Source organism: Pinus tabuliformis, chromosome X (genome assembly GCF_031772625.1).
Source record: "Pinus tabuliformis cultivar Carrire ecotype Pingquan chromosome X, CPIR1, whole genome shotgun sequence".
Taxonomy (NCBI): domain Eukaryota; kingdom Viridiplantae; phylum Streptophyta; class Pinopsida; order Pinales; family Pinaceae; genus Pinus; species Pinus tabuliformis.
In genome coordinates, this window is record NC_142308.1 from 852,016,293 (window position 1) to 852,035,094 (window position 18,802).

Below are 18,802 nucleotides of genomic sequence, written 5' to 3' on the forward strand. Positions count from 1 at the left end.
TCTAGGCCGACTTCATTAGGACAGGCCAACTTGGTGTGAAGGTGACAAATGATATATTTGACTAGAAAAAATTCTTTTTGCATGATACAAAAGCCTGAGAAGGGTCTAATAAATATGACAATGACTCTCTTTATTCTTGACAAAACCTAGAAGCCTTCAGTGGAGGCTAGGATCCATAAAATAAATAAAAGAACATGAAACCCATGCTTCAAAAATATCTTTATTTTACAATAAAATTTCTTTTTCTTTTCTTTTGACAAATACAATTATGAAGACCGACACTAGTTATTATTTTCCACATGAGACAGTCACACAAGAACACATTATTTTCCTTGGGAAAACCCACATGGGGAAAAATCCAACAACCTTTTCAATAGAGAAATTTTCAATTCAACAAAGATACATCTTAGTAAATAACTAGGTCAAACCTAGTCCATGGTCCATCCTCCTAGTGAAGTCAACTGGCCATTGAAGTGATTGATTAGGTCTACATAGAACTTTGCCTTCTGCCTTCTATAGAAACAATGTTAGGTCCCTATAATACTAGTGTAACCCCTTCGAACATCTTAAAGAGGCAATGTGCCAAGCGCCGATCTTAGCTACACCAGACTTCACAAAAACCTTTATTGTGGAACGTGATGCCTCAGGAAATGGAATTGGTGTTGTTTTAATGCAAGAAGGAAGACCCATCGCTTTTGAATGTCGTTCAATCAAGGGAAAGTATTTACCCAAACCTATTTATGAGAAGGAAATGTTGGAAATACTACATGCACTAAGGCAATGACGACCTTACCTAATGGGAAGACACTTCAAGGTAAAAACAAATCACAATAGTCCTAAATATTTTTTGGAACAAAGATTATCTTCATAAGAGCAACAAAAATGGGTCACAAAGATGTTGGGTAATGACTTTGAAATCATCTACAAAAAAGGGAAGCAAAATGTTGTTGCAGATGCACTCTCAAGAAAGGATGAGGATGTGGCATTGCTCTGTGCCATTTCTATTATCCAACTTGATTGGATAACTGAAGTAAGGGATGAATGGAAGAATGACAAAGAGGTGTGGACACTCATTCAAAAGTTGCAACAAGATCTCAGTACATCTGATACATTTATCTAGAAAAATGATTCATTATGGTACAAAGATAGCTTATATCTCTGTAAGAATTCTCAACTCAAACAAAAAACTCTTTTGGAATTGCACACCTCCCCCTTAGGAGGGCACTCAGGGTTTTTAAAAACTTACCACAAGGTCAAAAATGCTTTTTTTTTTTGGGATTGTCTTTAATATGATATTCAGAAGTTTGTGGCAGAATGTTTGGTTTGCCAACAAAATAAAGTTGAGACAATTAAGACTCCATGTATGTTACAACCTTTAGCCATTCCAAGTCAGCGTTGGAAGGAGGTCTCAATGGATTTTATCACAGGTTTACCCAAGTCTGAAAGAAAGAGTGTCATCATGGTGGTAGTTGATAGACTTACCAAGTATGCACACTTTTGTGCATTATCTCATCCTTTTAAAGCTAGTATAGTTGCTACTGCATTTGTGGAAACAATTCAAAAGTTACATGGAAACCCAAAGATTATTGTAAGTGACAGAGATCCCATTCTCACAAGAAATTTTTGGACGAAATTATTTTCGTGTGTTGGTACTCAATTAGCTCATAGGTCATCTTTTCACATCCTCAATCCGACAGGAAAACTGAGATAGTGAACAAATGTTTGGAAGGATATCTTCGTTGCTTTGTATCTGATAAACAAACACAATGGGTCAAGTGGTTACCTTTGGTTGAATGGTGATTTAACACTTCCTTCCATACTGCAGCAAAAATGACCCCATTTTTGGCACTTTATGGATATCATCCACCGTCCATCACATCATTTTTAAGAGAAAATTCTAAGGTTCAAGCAGCGGAAGATCACATCGAGGATCAACAACAAGTTCTCCAACTCTTAAAGGATAACCTCACTTTGGCGCAAAATTGAATGAAACAACAGGCATATCAACATTGTAGTGAAAGAAGTTTTGATGTAGGTGACTGGGTATTTTTAAGGCTACAACCATACAAATAAATGTCCCTCAAGCAAGCTAAGAAGGATAATAAATTATCACCCAAGTATTATGGACTTTACAAAGTGTTGCAAAAAATTGTTTCTGTTACCCACCACCTGTGGGTAGTATGCATAGGAGAATTTTTTTCTCTTAGATGGTCCTTAGCCGATAGCCAACAACCCCTTGCAACCCCCAGATAGCTCGATCTATCATTTTTCTCTGCCACCCGAGTCAGCCATGTGGTCCCTCACCCATCTATTATGAATGTATGTTTGAATGTAGGCCTCTCGACCCCAAAGGTATGGCTTTTTATTGGAATAATTGAGTAATTTTTCTTACTTGTCATGGGCACTTTTGGGCATGGATTGGTGTGGGGATTTGGCAGAAAGAGTGGGCTAGGTTTGTATTCTTGTTTCCATCGCTCGATTGCCTGGTTGCCCTTGTATCCTAGTCCCGTGGGATCTCCTTTACTGGCCATTAGCTTTAGGGATGGCACTACATGAGAAATCCCGATTTTGGTTGCGTGGTCCCACTTCCCAATACCACTTACATTACTCCCCTTCCACTCATTTTTAGCACTATTCATCTCTTTTCCCATCCAGGTAAACATGTGTCCGCTGGGTCCACATAGGGTTAGCCTCCCCCTCCCCTTGTCCACACCTTGGGTCAGGCTTGGAATGATGCCCCGGAGGTTGATGCAACTAAAAAGAAAAGAAAAATCATAATTTGGCCACTCTCAACAGGAATGTACCACAAAATGCAAAAGATGTTTGGGACATACAAATTTAGCGCATGGGAAAAAGTGAAACATGAGCTCTACCCCTTATCCATGGCCATCACCCTAGTTCCTATGGGCCTTAGATGAGCCCCCTCTATCATTAAGGAATCCATGATTGTCCCAACCCCTAGTGGGCGATGAACCACCCCACCTACTGCATATTACACATCATGCTCTTATCCCCTGGAGCCCCGAGCAATTATGAAGAAAAATCAATAAAAGGAAAAGGCAAATGAAGAAGGGTGGAAAAACAAAGGTCGGGGTAACTCATGTACCATGATTTGCTCCCTCCTACACTCACATACCCAGGTGTGGGCTTCCCTTATTATAGTTACCCATGAACCTTGACATGTGGTCTGGATGATTCCCCTGATCCCCACTTCATTCCATTATTATATCATTTGCCACCTACCACTTAAAGGATGTACCATGGACATGTCATCCCCTTTAGAGGTTGAAACCACCTAATAGGGTCCTTGGTTAACCCCCTATTGAGCTTGGAGACACTTGTACATGCCAAAGCCCACTATGGAAGGGCATGCCACCATGAAGTGCCCCATTGATCCCATGACTTGTAAGTTTTATTACTTGAGTATTCTAATGACTTGTTGTATTGGAGGGCAAGGGGACGCATTGGATCTTATGCAGGATTGCAGGTGGGTCTTCATTTGGGGCTTGGTCTCCCTATACAGGATCCTAGCCCTCCAAAGGGCCACATTGGCACTTGTAGGGTGAGTGTTGAGAGCCATGGGCCTCCACCATAGCAGATATTACTTCATGGATCCCCAACACCGATCATTGATTGCTCGTGTTCCACCTTTTTGGATGAGGATGATGCACCTGGTTCACCATGCCCAACCGACTCCACACTTGCACCATACACTTGGCAGATGTTCCAGGGTCTAGAGGATGTCTCCCGCTGTAGAGGGAGGGCTTACATTACAATCCTAGACGTTACAGATGGTCTACATGAATTTTCGATCCACTTGGAGAGCTATGAAGATGTCCTTGCGCCCCCATACCCACTTGGGAGCACCACAGGTTCTTGCTTGGAAAACAGTGGACTTGGCACCTGAAAACACCAAATTTGAGCCAATTTCTTCCTGCGAAACCCACCAATATTCAGTCCAAGAATTTCAGAGGCCAATCAGGGTTGTAGAAGAGGCAAAGTAGGGCCAAAGAAGGCTAATGCTAAGCTCACTAAGGCTAGCGTTGGGGTGAAAGAGACCTAGAAGGTTTAACAACTCGGGAAAGAGGCCACAGAGAGGAGAAGAAGAGGGTGAGAGGGCTAAAGAGGTAGCGGAAGGTTGGATGGAGGAGGCCAAGGCAGGAAGAGGCCTTAGAAGGCCCACAACAAGCCCTTAGGGCTGTCGTCTAGGCTCAGGAGGGAAGGTCGAAGCCTCTAGGGCCGACAGCCAGGCCAAAAATGGCCTAAACACCTTGACGCAGGGGTTGAAAGGAAGGACGAGGTCCCTTAAGGGTTACGACTATGCTCTGGAGGCCCCCTGGGGCTGACGTAGGGCCTCAAAAGGTTGACACAAGGTTGGGAGAGGTTGATGCAGGACTAGGAGGAAGATGCTGGGCCTCAAGGCCCTAAAAAATTTGCAAACCCTCACTTGAATATTTTTTTTTGCTTCAGATCTTCAATTTCTACAAAATTTCATCAGTAGCTGGCCCTGCAAAAAAAATTGGAAACTAAATCTTACTCTCAATGGCCTAGATATAGCTCTAATCCAACTGTTTTCCTTTGATCTCACATGCACCCATGAATTTACAAATACCAAAAACCCCAAAATATACAAAATTTTCAAAATAATTAAAAACCCCAAAACCCAAGTTGCAAAACAAGGGTTAGAAAATAAATTATTTTCAAAAATCTATTTTACAAATATATTTACAAAATATACATGTGTACAATGCTTGAGAAAATTTTGAGAAATTATTTTTTTGTATTTTCGAAGATAGATGCAAAATCCACAGCCTTAGCAAAGTTAGAAAACCATAAAAATATTTAGGATCCAAACATAGTCAGCCTTTGTCCAAAGTTTGTGAACTTGGAATCCAAGGGCTGGGGAACCTGTAAACACTATATACTTTCTGAAAAACAAATTGTTAGAACACATTGTGAATCAAACCACTTAAGATAAGCGCACAACTTACCAATAGAATGTTCCTATCACCTACAATTAATAACAATTATAAAGCACAATATAGGAATGCTCGTACCCAACACATACCACAAATCAATAGATCAGAGACACCATGAACTGCACCCCAAAGTCTTTATTATGATTATTCGAACGTTCCCAGCGGGACTGTAGATTACATCGGATTTCTAGAGTTACATTGGCCAAAATAAGAGGATTTGAGACACAAACGACCTCTAATTTATAGATAAATCCTCCAAGTGGAAAATAACAGTTAGTTGGCTTGATCCCCGTCAAAATAATCTCAGTTGTTGATAAATCCTTGATGACTTTTAATCTCTGCTGTTGAAATAATTATTTTTGAGGAATTTTCGAATTTCTCATTAAATCCCTTTCTTATTAGCTCAAAAATAATTATTTTGAGTTAATTTCCTCAAAAAATTGACTTTGACTTGACCACCAAGGCCCAAGGGTTCAATTTTTCTTGAAATTTCCAACATTCCCTTGGTGGGGGACCTCCGAAAATTAATTTCTTTGAGACCCACAACTTTTTCCACTTGGAGAATTTAATTTCTCTAGCATTTAAATTTATACTATAATAATTAGTTTTCTAGCTTAGGATATTTTTTTTTAATTTTTAATTTATTTATATATTTATTTTTTCCAGAAAAATTAATTAATTGACACTTGAAGGAATTAATTATTTTTCCACCCTCTAATATTTTAGCCATGGTGTCTAAGTATGAGGGACCATGCACTAAAATATTTTTTACATAATTCAACCCTAAAAGGGGGAATACCCGTTCGTTATAAACCCTCAATTAATTACTCAATTCTGCGACACAATATGATCTAGTAGACCAAGTGACTTGTAATAAAATAATTTAGCCAATTAGCTTAAATTATTCCCAAATCACTTTTACATAAGACTCGACTAAAACACTAGGACTCACCTAAGACTTTGACAATAAATCCCACCCTAGCTTTGGGGTGAAGTTGGAGGACAAAACTCTGTTGATCAACTGTGTTTAGAAACACAGATGAATCAGTGAGACGAAAAACCTCCAAGGATGAAATTCGTCGCCAAAATAATAGACTTACCTAGGTTGTTACATACATATATGGTTTTACTAGCATCATTTACATTACAAATTTGCAGAATGGGTTTACAATGTCAAAATAGTTGATGGTTGATGATCTCGATCTTTGAAGAAAGATATTGTACCACTGCTTCCTTGGAACTTTGACAAAGTGTGTGCAACACCCCCCACTAATCCATGTTCAGAAGTGTCCATGATAAGTAAGCAAAGATACCTAACTACATAACAAAAAGCCATACCTTTAGGGTTGGAAGGCTTGCCTTCAAACATACAATTATAACAGATGGATGAGGGTCCATAATGGCTGGCTCGGGTGGCGGAGATGGTGGCCCATCAAGCTATCTGGTGGTTGCAAGGGGTTGCTCACTGCTGACTGAGGACCATCTAGGACAAAAATTTCTCCTATGGGTATCACCCATAGCTGGTGGGTAACATGGACCTAGATGGGAAAAGTGTGGAAGGGGCTTATAATGAGCAAAGAGGAGTGAAAGATATGGTGTTGGGAAGCGGGACCACGTAACCAAAATTAGGGTTTCCCATGTAGTGCCACTTTTAAAGTTGGTAGCCAATAGGGGAGATCGCGCAGGACTAGGATACAATATTAACCACCAAGTTGGGACAAGAGAACAAGAGTACAATCCAAGCCCATTCTTTCCGCCGAACCCCCCCACTAGTTCATGTGCAAATGTACCTGAAAAGGCAAGCATAAACACCCAGTTACATAATGAAAATTCATACCTTCAGGGTTGGAAGGCCCACCTTCAAACATACAATCATAGCAGATGGGCTAGAGCACACAATGGCTGGCTCAGGTGGTGGAGAATGGTGGCACATTGCACTATCTGGTCGCTGCAAGGGGTTGTTGACTACCGGCTGAAGACAAATATAGGAGAAATTTCTCCTATAGGCATCACCCACTGGTGGTGGGTAACAGTATGATTGTTATTGATGAATATTCTATTGAGTATTTCCCACATTGTCGAAAACCAGAACACAACCTTTATATTTATCCCATACATGTGTAAAGATAATCTTGAGTTTTTCATATCCTACATTTGGAAATCTTGTTTTTCATTTTGTTTTTTGTGTTTCACAAGGTTTGATCTAAAGATTGCATTGAAGATTACTAGTTTTGACCAACAAGAAATATATCCACGATACTAATTTTACTTTCCACATTGAAGGAGGTGTATGAACGTTATTGACCATTATTCTATTGAGAATTTCCCACATTGTCCAAAAACAGAACAAAACCTTTGTATTTATCCCATACAACTGTAAATATCATCTTTCATGTGTGTTGGGTGCACGTAGCTCTCTATGTCAAGGTATCATATAGGGAAGTTGTTGAAATATGTAACTAGGTTTGGTCTTCATAATGACATGTGTAATCATGATTTTATGTAAGTGATGTAAAGAAGAAAAATAAAATTATTTATGTTATGCTTGATTCATGGGTTTTATGCTCAAGGAATTTTATTTTGTGAGCTATTAGGTTTGGTCATTAAGTCATAAAGTCTATTGAGTCAATGTCATGTATTGAAGACCCATTTGGGCATGTTGCATATTGTAAAAGAGAATTTATTTGAGTCATAAACCCCCCAAGACCTTGTTACAAGTACTCCATCAAGTCGGCCTTCAAAAGATGATGGAGATCATTCTAGCAAAGGATGTGAGCCTACACACTCGCTCAAGTCGGCTTAATTTCATAGATAGACTACTATATAGAGGAGGTCTCGGTGTCATTTGGAGATCATGGATTCAAGCATTTGAAATAGAAGATCAAGTGCGAGAAACACAAGTAAAAGAAGCCTCTCATCAAGCGAAGAAAGGAGAAGAAAAAACTGAAGTAATCTTGATTTGTTCTGGGGCAAATATCTTTCACATGTGTGAGGAAGACTAGTATCATTTGTTGCAGAAGAAGCCAGAGTTATCACAGTCATCTTGGAGGCCGAATCAAGGAAGAAACCAAGTCACTTTACAAGTCAAGCTGCAGAAGAAAGAGACTCCATCCAAGCGAAGGGAATCAAGGGATAAAATTATTGTTTATCCCTCACACGTGATGCAACTAGGGTTTCTGGAGAGGCATAGAATTGCAGGTTTGAGTCAATAGGACGAAATTTGAAGGGAAGCCGAGATCTGAGGTGAAGCAAGTAGTTTGACTAGTGTTGACTCAAGGAAGAAGAGTTGCTTCAAGAAAGTCATGTGACTTGGTCTTGGAGAGGTTGTTAGGTCAAGGGTCTTGGTCTTGGAATTCATCACTTGAAGATTCTATAAGAAGAAGAATTCGTTTGGATTTTCCTCTCAATTTGGAGAGGTTTTGGCCCTAGCTGATCGCCGCCATCTTGTGTCCCTTGTCTCATTGTTGTTCATATTTTGATCGCTGTTTGATGAAAAGAACACTATAATAATCAAGCTAAAGAAGAACCTAATCAAAAGAAATAGAAAGTATTCACAAACAATTATCATTTCTAGAGAAATCACCTCTTGTCTTTGCCCTAGATTTCTCAACATGGTATCAGAGCTAAGGTGACAAGTCAAGGAAGGGCAACTCAATAAGGGACTCTCAAGCACTCATAGACCGAAGTTCTAGAAAGGCATCAAGGGCATCATAGAATCAAGAAGATCCTCTCAGAAGATAAAGGCTACATCATCTTCTAGAAGAAATGTGTCAAAACCCTAGCTCAATCAAGGAAGAAGCCCATACTGGAAGCATTCTTGGGATCCTCGCTCAACACATCATCACAAGGAAGGAGAGCTCAAAAGACTCTTATCTCTACTCAAATAAAAGATCGATCATCTCAAACTCTACTCATCCAAAGGAAGCAAGGAAGGAGTTGTTGCCATCATCAAAAGGTTCAAGGTGATCTCCCTCTCTTTGGAATCAAGGATCACTTTTTGAAGAAAGCCATCTTCATTAAGATGAATTTTTCTATTACCTATATCATCATCAAATTCAAGAAGGCAACAGGTTGAAGGAGCATCTTCACAAGTACATTTATGTCTACATTTGAATTTGTCAAAATGTATTTTTGCAAGGAAAGCAACAAATTGGTTGGGGCTTCAAACTTTCTTGCATGGAAGAAAATGACAGATCTAAACCTCATAGAAAATGAGGTCATGGAAGATGTTAAGGCCGCAATCACCAAACCTCGAAAGGAAGATGCTCAAGCAATTGCAAGGTATATGAAAGGGGAAATAAGGGCTCAAAGGATTCTCTTAGAATCCATCAAGGGTCCTCTCATTCCCTATGTATCAAAACTTGAAACTTCAAAAGAAATATATGACATACTTGTAGAGTTGTTTTCCATAAGCACTGTAGGAGAAGTGATCTTGTTAAGACAAGAACTCTACAAGATGAAGATAACAAAAGAAGAAGGAATAGCCTCATACTTGATGTGGATATCTGAAATAAGGGACCAACTACAAGATTTGGGAGAAATAATGTTTGACAAAGAGATGACTACCATAGTACTGAATGCACTACCAGAGGAATGGGGTAACTTTACATCAAGCATTTATGGGAAGAAGGAAGCTACTCCATTCAAAGATCTATGGTCACTATGCAAAATTGAAGAAACCAGGTTGAAGGCAAAATTTGATGTAGGATCAAATGAGCAAACTCAAGCATATTCTGCTATGGCAAAGAGAAAAGGAAAGTTTGGGAAATTTGGTCCTTAGAAACAAAAGAAGAATATGGCAAAGGTTCAATGCTATGGATGTCAAGAATATGGGCACTACAAGAGAGATTGTCCTAAGCTCAAGAAGGACAACAACAAAAGAGGAAGGGAAGAAGCCCATATCACTGAAGAAGTGGAAGAAGCTGAAAAGAAGAAATCCAAAAAGGAGGAAGTGAAAGATCTCTACTATGATTGAGATATTCTTCCTCACCTACTTATTTTCAAGTTTCTGTTGTAAAGTATAACTATCATGGTAGAAATCATTAGAAGCAGGTAATGATGCATCATGTTAAAAGATGACATCGTAGAAGCATACAATTGAAAGCAAGAGCTCGTAACATCATCATAAAGAAGCATGAAAGATAGCTGAAATAGAAGTCTGTGGATGTCACCTATAGAAGGATGTAGCTCTTAGTAACCTCATTAGAAGCATAAGGAGTACTTATAGGAAAACGAAAGTCATCTAGTATAGAGCTCATCATACATCATTCAAAAGGAGCATTTGTAGGATGAGGGTAATCAAGATCCTCCATTGGAATCTTCATTGGAAGGTTCATCTACTGAAAGAAGCAAGTGTCTCGCCGGAAATTCCAACTTGTATGGGATTCATGGGATGATGGTATGATAACAAAAGAAATAAAGTAGGTCAAGGGATTGAAGTTCTTTCAATCAAGGAAGCTACCAAAGGAAGACTAGATGACCAAAAGTAAGATATGAGGTATGTATGCTTGTACTTGATAAAATAAAGTCATGTCATATGGTTCCAGATATCATGAATAAGTGATATACCTCAAGAGCATGATCAAAAGAAAGGGATCTCTCCCTTCGGAAGGATGCATGAAAGCATGGTTCACACATTGACTAGATGAAATCTACATAATGTGTCCTCATATGAAATATGAGGTGGTTGACAAAGTCGAAGGAACTATGTTTGGAAGTTCCTCGGAGGAAATATGTGAATAAAGAAGGGAAGAGATCATGAAAAATGCAACTATGGAGAAGGCAATCAACATTCTAGAAGTTTTGACTATGATATCTCTGTAGGAAAGATATGAAGATTCTGATGAAGTTTGTGAAAGAAAGAGACCCTTGACATTGTATATCTTTTTGGAGGCGTGTCAATATGCATGCATGATGTTGATGCAAACAAGGAGTTGCCATGATGAATGACCATTACAAAAGGTAATTTTGACTTAAATGTTCATTTTCTATTTTTGAACAATATCTGGATGGGCTAATGCAGGGCTACCAAGGGAATAGTTGTATATGTCATCTACAATGTGGTAGGATGAAAGATCCTAAAGGAAACATGACATGGAGAAGGTAGCCAAGGAAGGCTAGATATGGGTTGATGGATCACCATCCGATGAAAAGAAGGTTGACATGGCTAACATGATTCATGAATGAAAGTGATGGATGTTCTGTGCCCTACAAGAAGTCCCAAAGGATGTAGGCTCCATAATGTAGAAGAAATTCATGACATCAAAGGAAGGAGTCCTACAAGCAACTGTTTGTCCCATGATCTCCACTTAAGAAGAGCTGCTAGAAGCAAGTCCCTGGTCAAGAGGGAGCTTGGTCAAGTCCCTGATTAAGAGGGAGCTTGGGTACATTCCTTTTATAGGAATGGGTACATTCCTTCAATGGAATGGGTATATCCTCCCTAGTTGAGAGGGAGAGATAGACACATCATTCTTGTCTTCACTTGGGAAGATAGAATGGAGGATTGGGTAAGCATCTGGCATCCGATACTCTTTGAGGATGTGTTAGGGCATCCAAGATAAGAGTAGTCGTAAAGGACCGATATTCTTTGAGGACTGGGAATCCAAGATAAGAATAGTCCTGGTGGAACATACTCTGAGAGAACCCGGGTGGGGTATGTTCCGAGAGAGACAATGATGAGGGTGTCTATAAATCATTGGTCTTGCCAACATTGTGCTCTAATCTTGTGGAGAGATAGAGTGGTTAGTCAAGGCCTTGCTATGTGACAATGTTGGATGATATAATGCTAAACAAATGGGTTACCAATCTGAATCTTCTTATGAGAATTCTTCAGATTGAGAATGTCCAAGTACCTTGTATGGATTATGAATACCTCCCTAGTTAAGAGGGAGTGTTGAAATATGTAACTAGGTTCGGTCTTCATAATGACATGTGTAATCATGATTTTATGTAATTGATGCAAAGAAGAAAAATAAAATTATTTATGTTATGTTTGAGTCATGGGTTTCATGCTCAAGGAATTTTGTTTTATGAGCATTAGGTTTGGTCATTAAGTCATAAAGTCTATTGAGTCAATGTTATGTATGAAGACCTATTTGGGCATGTTACATATTGTAAAAGAGAATTTATTTGAGTCATAAACCCTCCAAGACCTTGTCACAAGTACTCCATCAAGTCGACCTTCAAAAGAAGATGGGGATCATTCTAACAAAGGTTGTGGGCCTACACACTAGCTCAAGTCGACTTAATTTCATAGGCAAAATACTATATAAAGGAGGTCTCGGCCTCACTTGGAGATCATGGACTCAAGCATCAAAAATAGAAGATCAAGTGCAAGAAACACAAGTAAAAGAAGCCTCTCATCAAGCGAAGAATGAGAAGAAAAAGGCGAAGTAATCTTGATCTGTTTTGGGGAAAATTTCTTTCACATGTGCGAGGAAGACTAGTATCATTTGCAGCAGAAGAAGCCGAAGTTATCACAGTCATCTTGGAGGCCGAATCAAGGAAGAAACCAAGTCACTTTACAAGCCAAATTGCAGAAGAAAGAGACTCCATCCAAGCGAAGGGAATCAAGGGATAAAATTATTGTTTATCCCTCACATGTGCTGCAACTAGGGTTTCTGGAGAGGCCGAGAATTGCAGGTTTGAGTCAATAGGCCGAAATCTGAAGGGAAGTCGAGATCTAAGGTGAAGCAAGCAGTTTGACTAGCGTTGACTCAAGGAAGAAGAATTGCTTCAAGAAAGTCTTATGACTTGGTCTTGGAGAGGTTGTTAGGTCAAGGGTCTTGGTCTTGGAATTCATCACTTGAAGATTCTATAAGAAGAAGAATTCGTTTGGGTTTTCCTCTCAATTTGGAGAGGTTTTGGCCCTGGCTAATCGCCTACATCCTGTGTCCCTTGTCTCATTGTTGTTCATATTTTGATAGCTGTTTGATGAAAAGAACACTATAATAATCAAGCTAAAGAAGAACATAGAAATAGAAAGTATTCACAAGAAGTTATCATTTCTCGAGGAATCACCTCTTGTCTTTGCCCTAGATTTCTCAACATAAGCCCCCCTTTAGGTCATCTGCAATCATCTGAGAAGAGTTGCGAAGTGAAAACTCAGGTGGCAGTGGTTTCCCTCCCAAGTTTCCCTCAGTTTTTTACAAGCATGGACCTTGCCTATCTAGCGTGACAAATTGAGAGGTAACTCATACCTCGCTTGAGCATGATGGGCATATAGGCTTTTTTCTCACCTTCTTTATGAAATCAGTGTTAATTTGGTAGCTCAATGACAAATTCCAATCATGGGTCTAGATTCCTCTTTTCGAGAGGACCAATTTTGACTATTGAAGCGCTCAATTTGGACAAGGGAAAACATATTTTTGAAGAAAAGCCCACATGTGCACAGAAGGACAGGTCAGCCCAAAAGAGAAATTGGACACCCATGGATGTATATAAATTCAAGTCAAGTGACCCTCATTTGGACATCATCATCATGATCATTCTTCTTTTTTGGGTTTGGCTCGCACAAGTCTGACGCTGAGTCATAGAGATTGGTTCGTAAAGGCCCGAGATTGTAGGGTCCAAAGATCGCACGTGTGTTTAGGGTTTTGGTTTCCAGTTGCAGGCATTCTTAGCAAATTTTGGTTGCAATCGCAGGCACACAAGCTCATGCGTGCGGTTGGAGGGTTTCACCTGCATGCACATCACTCTCTGTGTGCAGTGGGAAGCTAGGGTTTGAGTTTTACAGTTGACCGAAGATTTTGTCAGTTGATCACAGACAATGATAGTTGACCACAAACTTCTGAATTAGGGTTTTTATTATTAGTATTGTTGGGTTCATCTCTTGGATATTGATTAGTTATTTTTGCTGGATAGTTTTATGGTTGAAGATATGGATCATTGTACTCTCTCTTTGCTGAATCATTCAATGACAATCTAATAAGAAGAAGAATTTGAGAGGGTTTTTCCTGTAGTGGGTTTTGCCTTGGTCTCCGACCAATCCTAGTGTCTCTATGTGTGAATGCTTTTCTTCTATTGTTCGTTTATGTTCCGCTGCATTGATGATGATATTGTTCTTTCTATATAATTGCATATGTTGCTGAATAATGTTGTAAACCGCAATAATGATATGATGCGGTGGGGTGAATTTAATAGACATTTGAAGAAATGAAATTATCTAAAGCAAAGAACAATTTAGCCCTAATAAAATTTAACAACCAGGTTATAGTGTTGCTGATAACAAAGATCTGCATTGCTGATCATATCTTATATATCTAGCCTGTGTTCCTTTTAAGACGGAAGACACCACCATCAAATACTGCCTTCTGTAAACTTGTCATTTTCTTGGAGATATAAGCAGTGGTCACTTGGACATCCTGGGATTGCATCTCCGCAGTGATATTCAGATATATGCTATGACATGTGTAGTATTCATAATTCCTTGCTTTGCAGTATTGTAATGTTGGCTTGTAGGACAAGAATATTTTTGCATAGTGCATATATTCCAGTGCATTGTCCATAATGAACATTGATGTAAATATGCTTATCATGATACATATAAATTTAATAATTATGACAGGCTAGTGTTGCGAGAAAACATTATGACCATTTTCTAGATCTCAGGGAATTTTTACTCCTTTGTCATGCTGCAGGAGAGGGCAAAGTGGTATCTTGGGGTCGTGGAAAATCAGGTCAACTTGGTCATGGAGATTGTGAGAGTACAATGCAACCAAAGCTGGTGGGACCTTTGGAGAGCATTTCCATTTCTAGCATAGCTGCTGGGTGGAGTCATTCGGCTTTTGTTTCAGGTCATGACCAAACACTTTTTTGGCTATAAACAAAATTAAAATTTCGTAGAGGGCCTATAAAAGAGTTGTCTTGGATTGCATTATGTGTTTTGTGAAGTTGGAATGGTCTGTGCATATTTTTTATAACATTTCCATTACTTTAATTCAGAGAATTCATTCATCTTAGATTGACTCTGACATATCATGATGACTTCAGTGTATTATTATTTTAAGATGACACATATTTTGTCACACTTAGTGAAATAGGTTTTGTAGCCTTCTTTTTCCTACTTTATTTATCTCCTTTTCATTGTTGCGAGAGAATTTGAGTGGATACAGAATCAAGTGGTATCAAGATCTTCCACAAAAAGGATGTGAAATGGTGGCATAGGCAATTTAACCAACTAGCAGACCCACAGGCTTATTTGAAATTCTGGCCAGCTTGTTGCAAGGTCTTGGGTAATGATGTATATATAACTAATTGACAGAAAAACCGTTGGAAGAGGAGAATTAAAGTCGGCTAATGTTTTAAGCTTCTTTTGGATATTATTATGCAATTGCATATTTAGTCTTTGTTGCACATATATCAGAGAGCTTTTGAGGTAACATTTGTAATGTTGAGTTTGAGGCATAAGTCAATTTGAGGTAAGATTGAATGTAAATGGTTTTATTGGATAAGTGAAGGATGTGTTCATCCTTTCAGGATTATTATTGGGGATTATTTTTATGAATTTGTTTTTCAAATTCAAATATTAGTTTTAAATCTACTAGACCATGGGTGGATGCATGAATTATTAAGTAATTATTAAATTCAATAGCGTAAATAGTTTGTCTCAGGCAAAATTTAGTGTGGAAGGTGCAGGCATAAAATTCACGTTGGCAACTTGAAGAGGGAGGTGTACAGTTGAAGATTCAATCCACTCTAGTATGTTGTTGGGTTGAAAAAAATGAGTTATATTGTGGAAGACTTGTGCTAGGATGGTTGCTATGGTAGCTTCTCAAGTTAGTGTTGTGCAAAGTATTTCAGTTATCTTCACAGCATGGAGACAACAGATTCTGCAAATTGTAGGTAAACAGATGAAGCTACCAACACTTAATGAGATGGGAAATGGAAGGCAGCAAGTTCAGATTTACAAAGTGATTTGGATTGTGTGGCAAGTACCAATTAACTCAAAAGATGTTGGACTTTGTGGCTACTTTGCATGAGCCCACACAAAGATGGTACTAGAAGAGAAATGCTGTTCAAACTTCAACCATATGCTAGTGTGAATGAGTTAAATACCAATTTTCAGTTTGAATATGCCTATCCAGAGATTTCCACTGCTGCATTTTCATGTCCCCAACAAATAAATTTTGCTAAGGTGAATTCCCAATTTCGCAATTTTGATACTTGATAAATATTTTGGCGATTGGACTTAGGAAAAGGGGGTTAGGAGGCTTAAATTAACTTTTGCAAAAGAAAGGAAGGCCAACTTAAGAGAAAGTGAAATATGAAAGGTTGTGGGGGTCACACAAAGAGGGAAATCGAATCCTTAGGAAGAATTCGAACCACAAGGAGAGGAGGACACAGAGAGGCTCGAATTAGTGGGCCCACAAGGAAGAGAAAGGGAAACAACTATAAAGAGGAGAAGCAAGCTCATTTTTGGGGTTCTTGATTTTGTGCATTTTACATTGAGAGTTTGCATGAGCTGCTTAGCCAAGTTAACTGGACAGGGATTTCCAAGCGAAAAATTTCAACTCTCTTTCGGGGAACTTAGAGTGTCACCCTAAGAGAAATTTATGAGCTGATTGGAGAGTCGATTACTGGTCATTGTGAGCCTATTCAGTGATTGTTTCAACCAGTTCGAGCTTCCAAGAGGACATTGGGCCAAAATTTCGTATCGCTGACTTGAGGGGCTTTTGGGGGAGTTTCAACTGGAAAATTTGGAGAAATAATCCTTGAGCGAGGACAAGTCTTTGAGGTAAATTGCAGAGCTGGGAACCATTGCTAAAGTGAGAGCCAAGTTTCATCCTTCCTAGGGCCCACGCAGGAGTTCTTCTAGGCAAAATTTGTGGGCCAAAATTGGAGTAAGGGAGAGATGATCTGGAGCAAGGATTTCGGCCTAAAATTCCAAGGAACAATTGCAGAAATTTTCCAGCCATTTGGGGGGAGGAATCAGGGGTAAACTAGCAACAACTTTGATGCAAACCCGACCCGTTTGTGAGTGCAGGTTCGCTTAGAGCAAACATGGCCTAGTCCTCTGTCTTCCTTCAACCTTGCAAAATATCGCTATTGGGATCTAAATCCCTTGTAAAACCAAATTACAGTGGGGGGAGCTTGAAATGTCAGCCAAGTTCTACGCAAGTTGGCGGGGTTAAATATATAACACCTGAGATTTTCCTTGTCTATAGCCATCGGAGCCAAGTTCTCTATTCATTGGGGCTGAGTGCTATGCCTTAGAGCTATACACTACCCATGTATGCACCTTCACCGCAACTTAGAGCTGAGCACTAAGCCCAACACTATGCACTACGCATGTATATCTCTTCATAATAATCCCCAGAACCAAGCCCTATGGCTTAGTGCCATACACTACACGTGTATATATCAATGCCGTTGCAGAGTCAAAAAATAAACAGTGGAAAGAAATGGCAACGTGTCCCGGCCTTTAAAACCCCGTGTGTAGCCTGGGCACTCCTCTTTGTATCGTCGAGTTAGGCAATGGCTGGGTGGGCTCCACCCTCTCCGTTCCTACCCGATGTAATATTTTGTTGCGCCATACAATATCCTCTGGGTTCACCACACCTTCGGCCCGCTTCTATTAGTCCGACATATCGAGAAAGCGCGCTTACAATTGCCACCGGGGTAGAACCTTTGGGTAGGGTCTACTCCCACGTCGTTGACGCTTAGTCGACATGAAAATTGGTCCTTCCGGCATAAAACCTCTGGGTGGGCCCCACTTGTCACGTCCGCCGACGCTGAGTTGGCTAGGCGCTCCCTCTTCCCGTTGCTTAGACTTGGTGTTCCAAGTAGATCTTCCGGGCTGTCCTCTCAAGGATGATGTGTCCTGACACTTCCTTCTAGGTTGTGTAGACTTGCGTCTTCAACAAACCTGTCGGGGTATTATCTCCAGGATGAGACCTACGGGATGATGCAATCTTGCTCCTCTGAACCTCCGGGATGACATAGTCCTGCTCCCTCTCTACTCGGTCGCTTTGACTTGGGATCCGACAGAATTCTTCCGGGCTATTACTTCCGGGTAGGGTCCACCTTGCCACATAAGCCTGATGTTTTCAATTCTGTCTCTCGACTCTATTAGTTGTCGTTCCCCAGCACTGCTGATTGACAGACTCTCTCCCGATCAATGAAGTGATTAAGTATTGGCCTTTCGTGGTCTTCTTACGCTTGACTTCTCCCTCGACTCTCTGTAGGTCTTCGCTTCTGCACCACCCTTAAAAGGGCCTTGAAGCCTCCTTTCCTCTGTGCCTCGACTTCACTTCCTCTGCACTGTGCGCATTCTCCCACAATCCTCAGTTGTCCTGTGCGTGTAGCTTGCTCTGGGCATGCAAACAATGTTTGGGAACACACGAGTCCCTCCTGAGCTTTAACACATGTAGTTATTAAGTGATTGAACCTGTGCATAGTAATACGATTAAATAGTGATAGAGACTAGCATTTCAATTGGTCTAGTAACAAAGTGTTTCTCTCTTTATTATATATAATAACTACAAAAGGAAAAGGCCCCTTGGCTCAGAATATGTCGTTCGGCCCCCTCTCAGCCTTTTGGCCTCCCTGGCCCTCAATTCCTTTCGGACCCTCTATCTCACACTCACACACTATCTCCCCCTTTTCTCTCATAATTTACATAGAACATTTGCATACAATGAGGATTGAAACCAATTCGGGTTCAGATCCAAAAATCTCTCAAATCTCTCTAATTTAGAGCTCCATAAATCTAACTAATCCTTGTTTCTCTAACTTATCCAATATTCTCTCTAACTCTCACTCTATTCTAGAAATCTCTCTTAACGAGACTATTTCATTACAATATTCCGCACATTCATAGAATT

At 39.8% G+C, this 18,802-nt stretch overlaps 1 protein-coding gene across 3 annotated transcripts in view; it reads left to right on the plus strand.

Moving 5' to 3' along the window:
- The window catches only part of LOC149142408 (Regulator of chromosome condensation (RCC1) family protein), a 136,414-nt gene that overhangs the window by 11,899 nt on the left and 105,713 nt on the right, over positions 1–18,802 (plus strand). For 2 of the 3 annotated variants that reach the window (XM_089449366.1, XM_089449367.1), the window contains exon 2: positions 14,618–14,773. The exons of the other annotated variant lie outside the window; for it this stretch is intronic. In XM_089449366.1, coding sequence (XP_089305492.1) covers positions 14,618–14,773 — 156 coding nt within the window. The remainder of the gene's footprint in view (positions 1–14,617; positions 14,774–18,802) is intronic. 3 annotated transcript variants of the gene reach the window in all.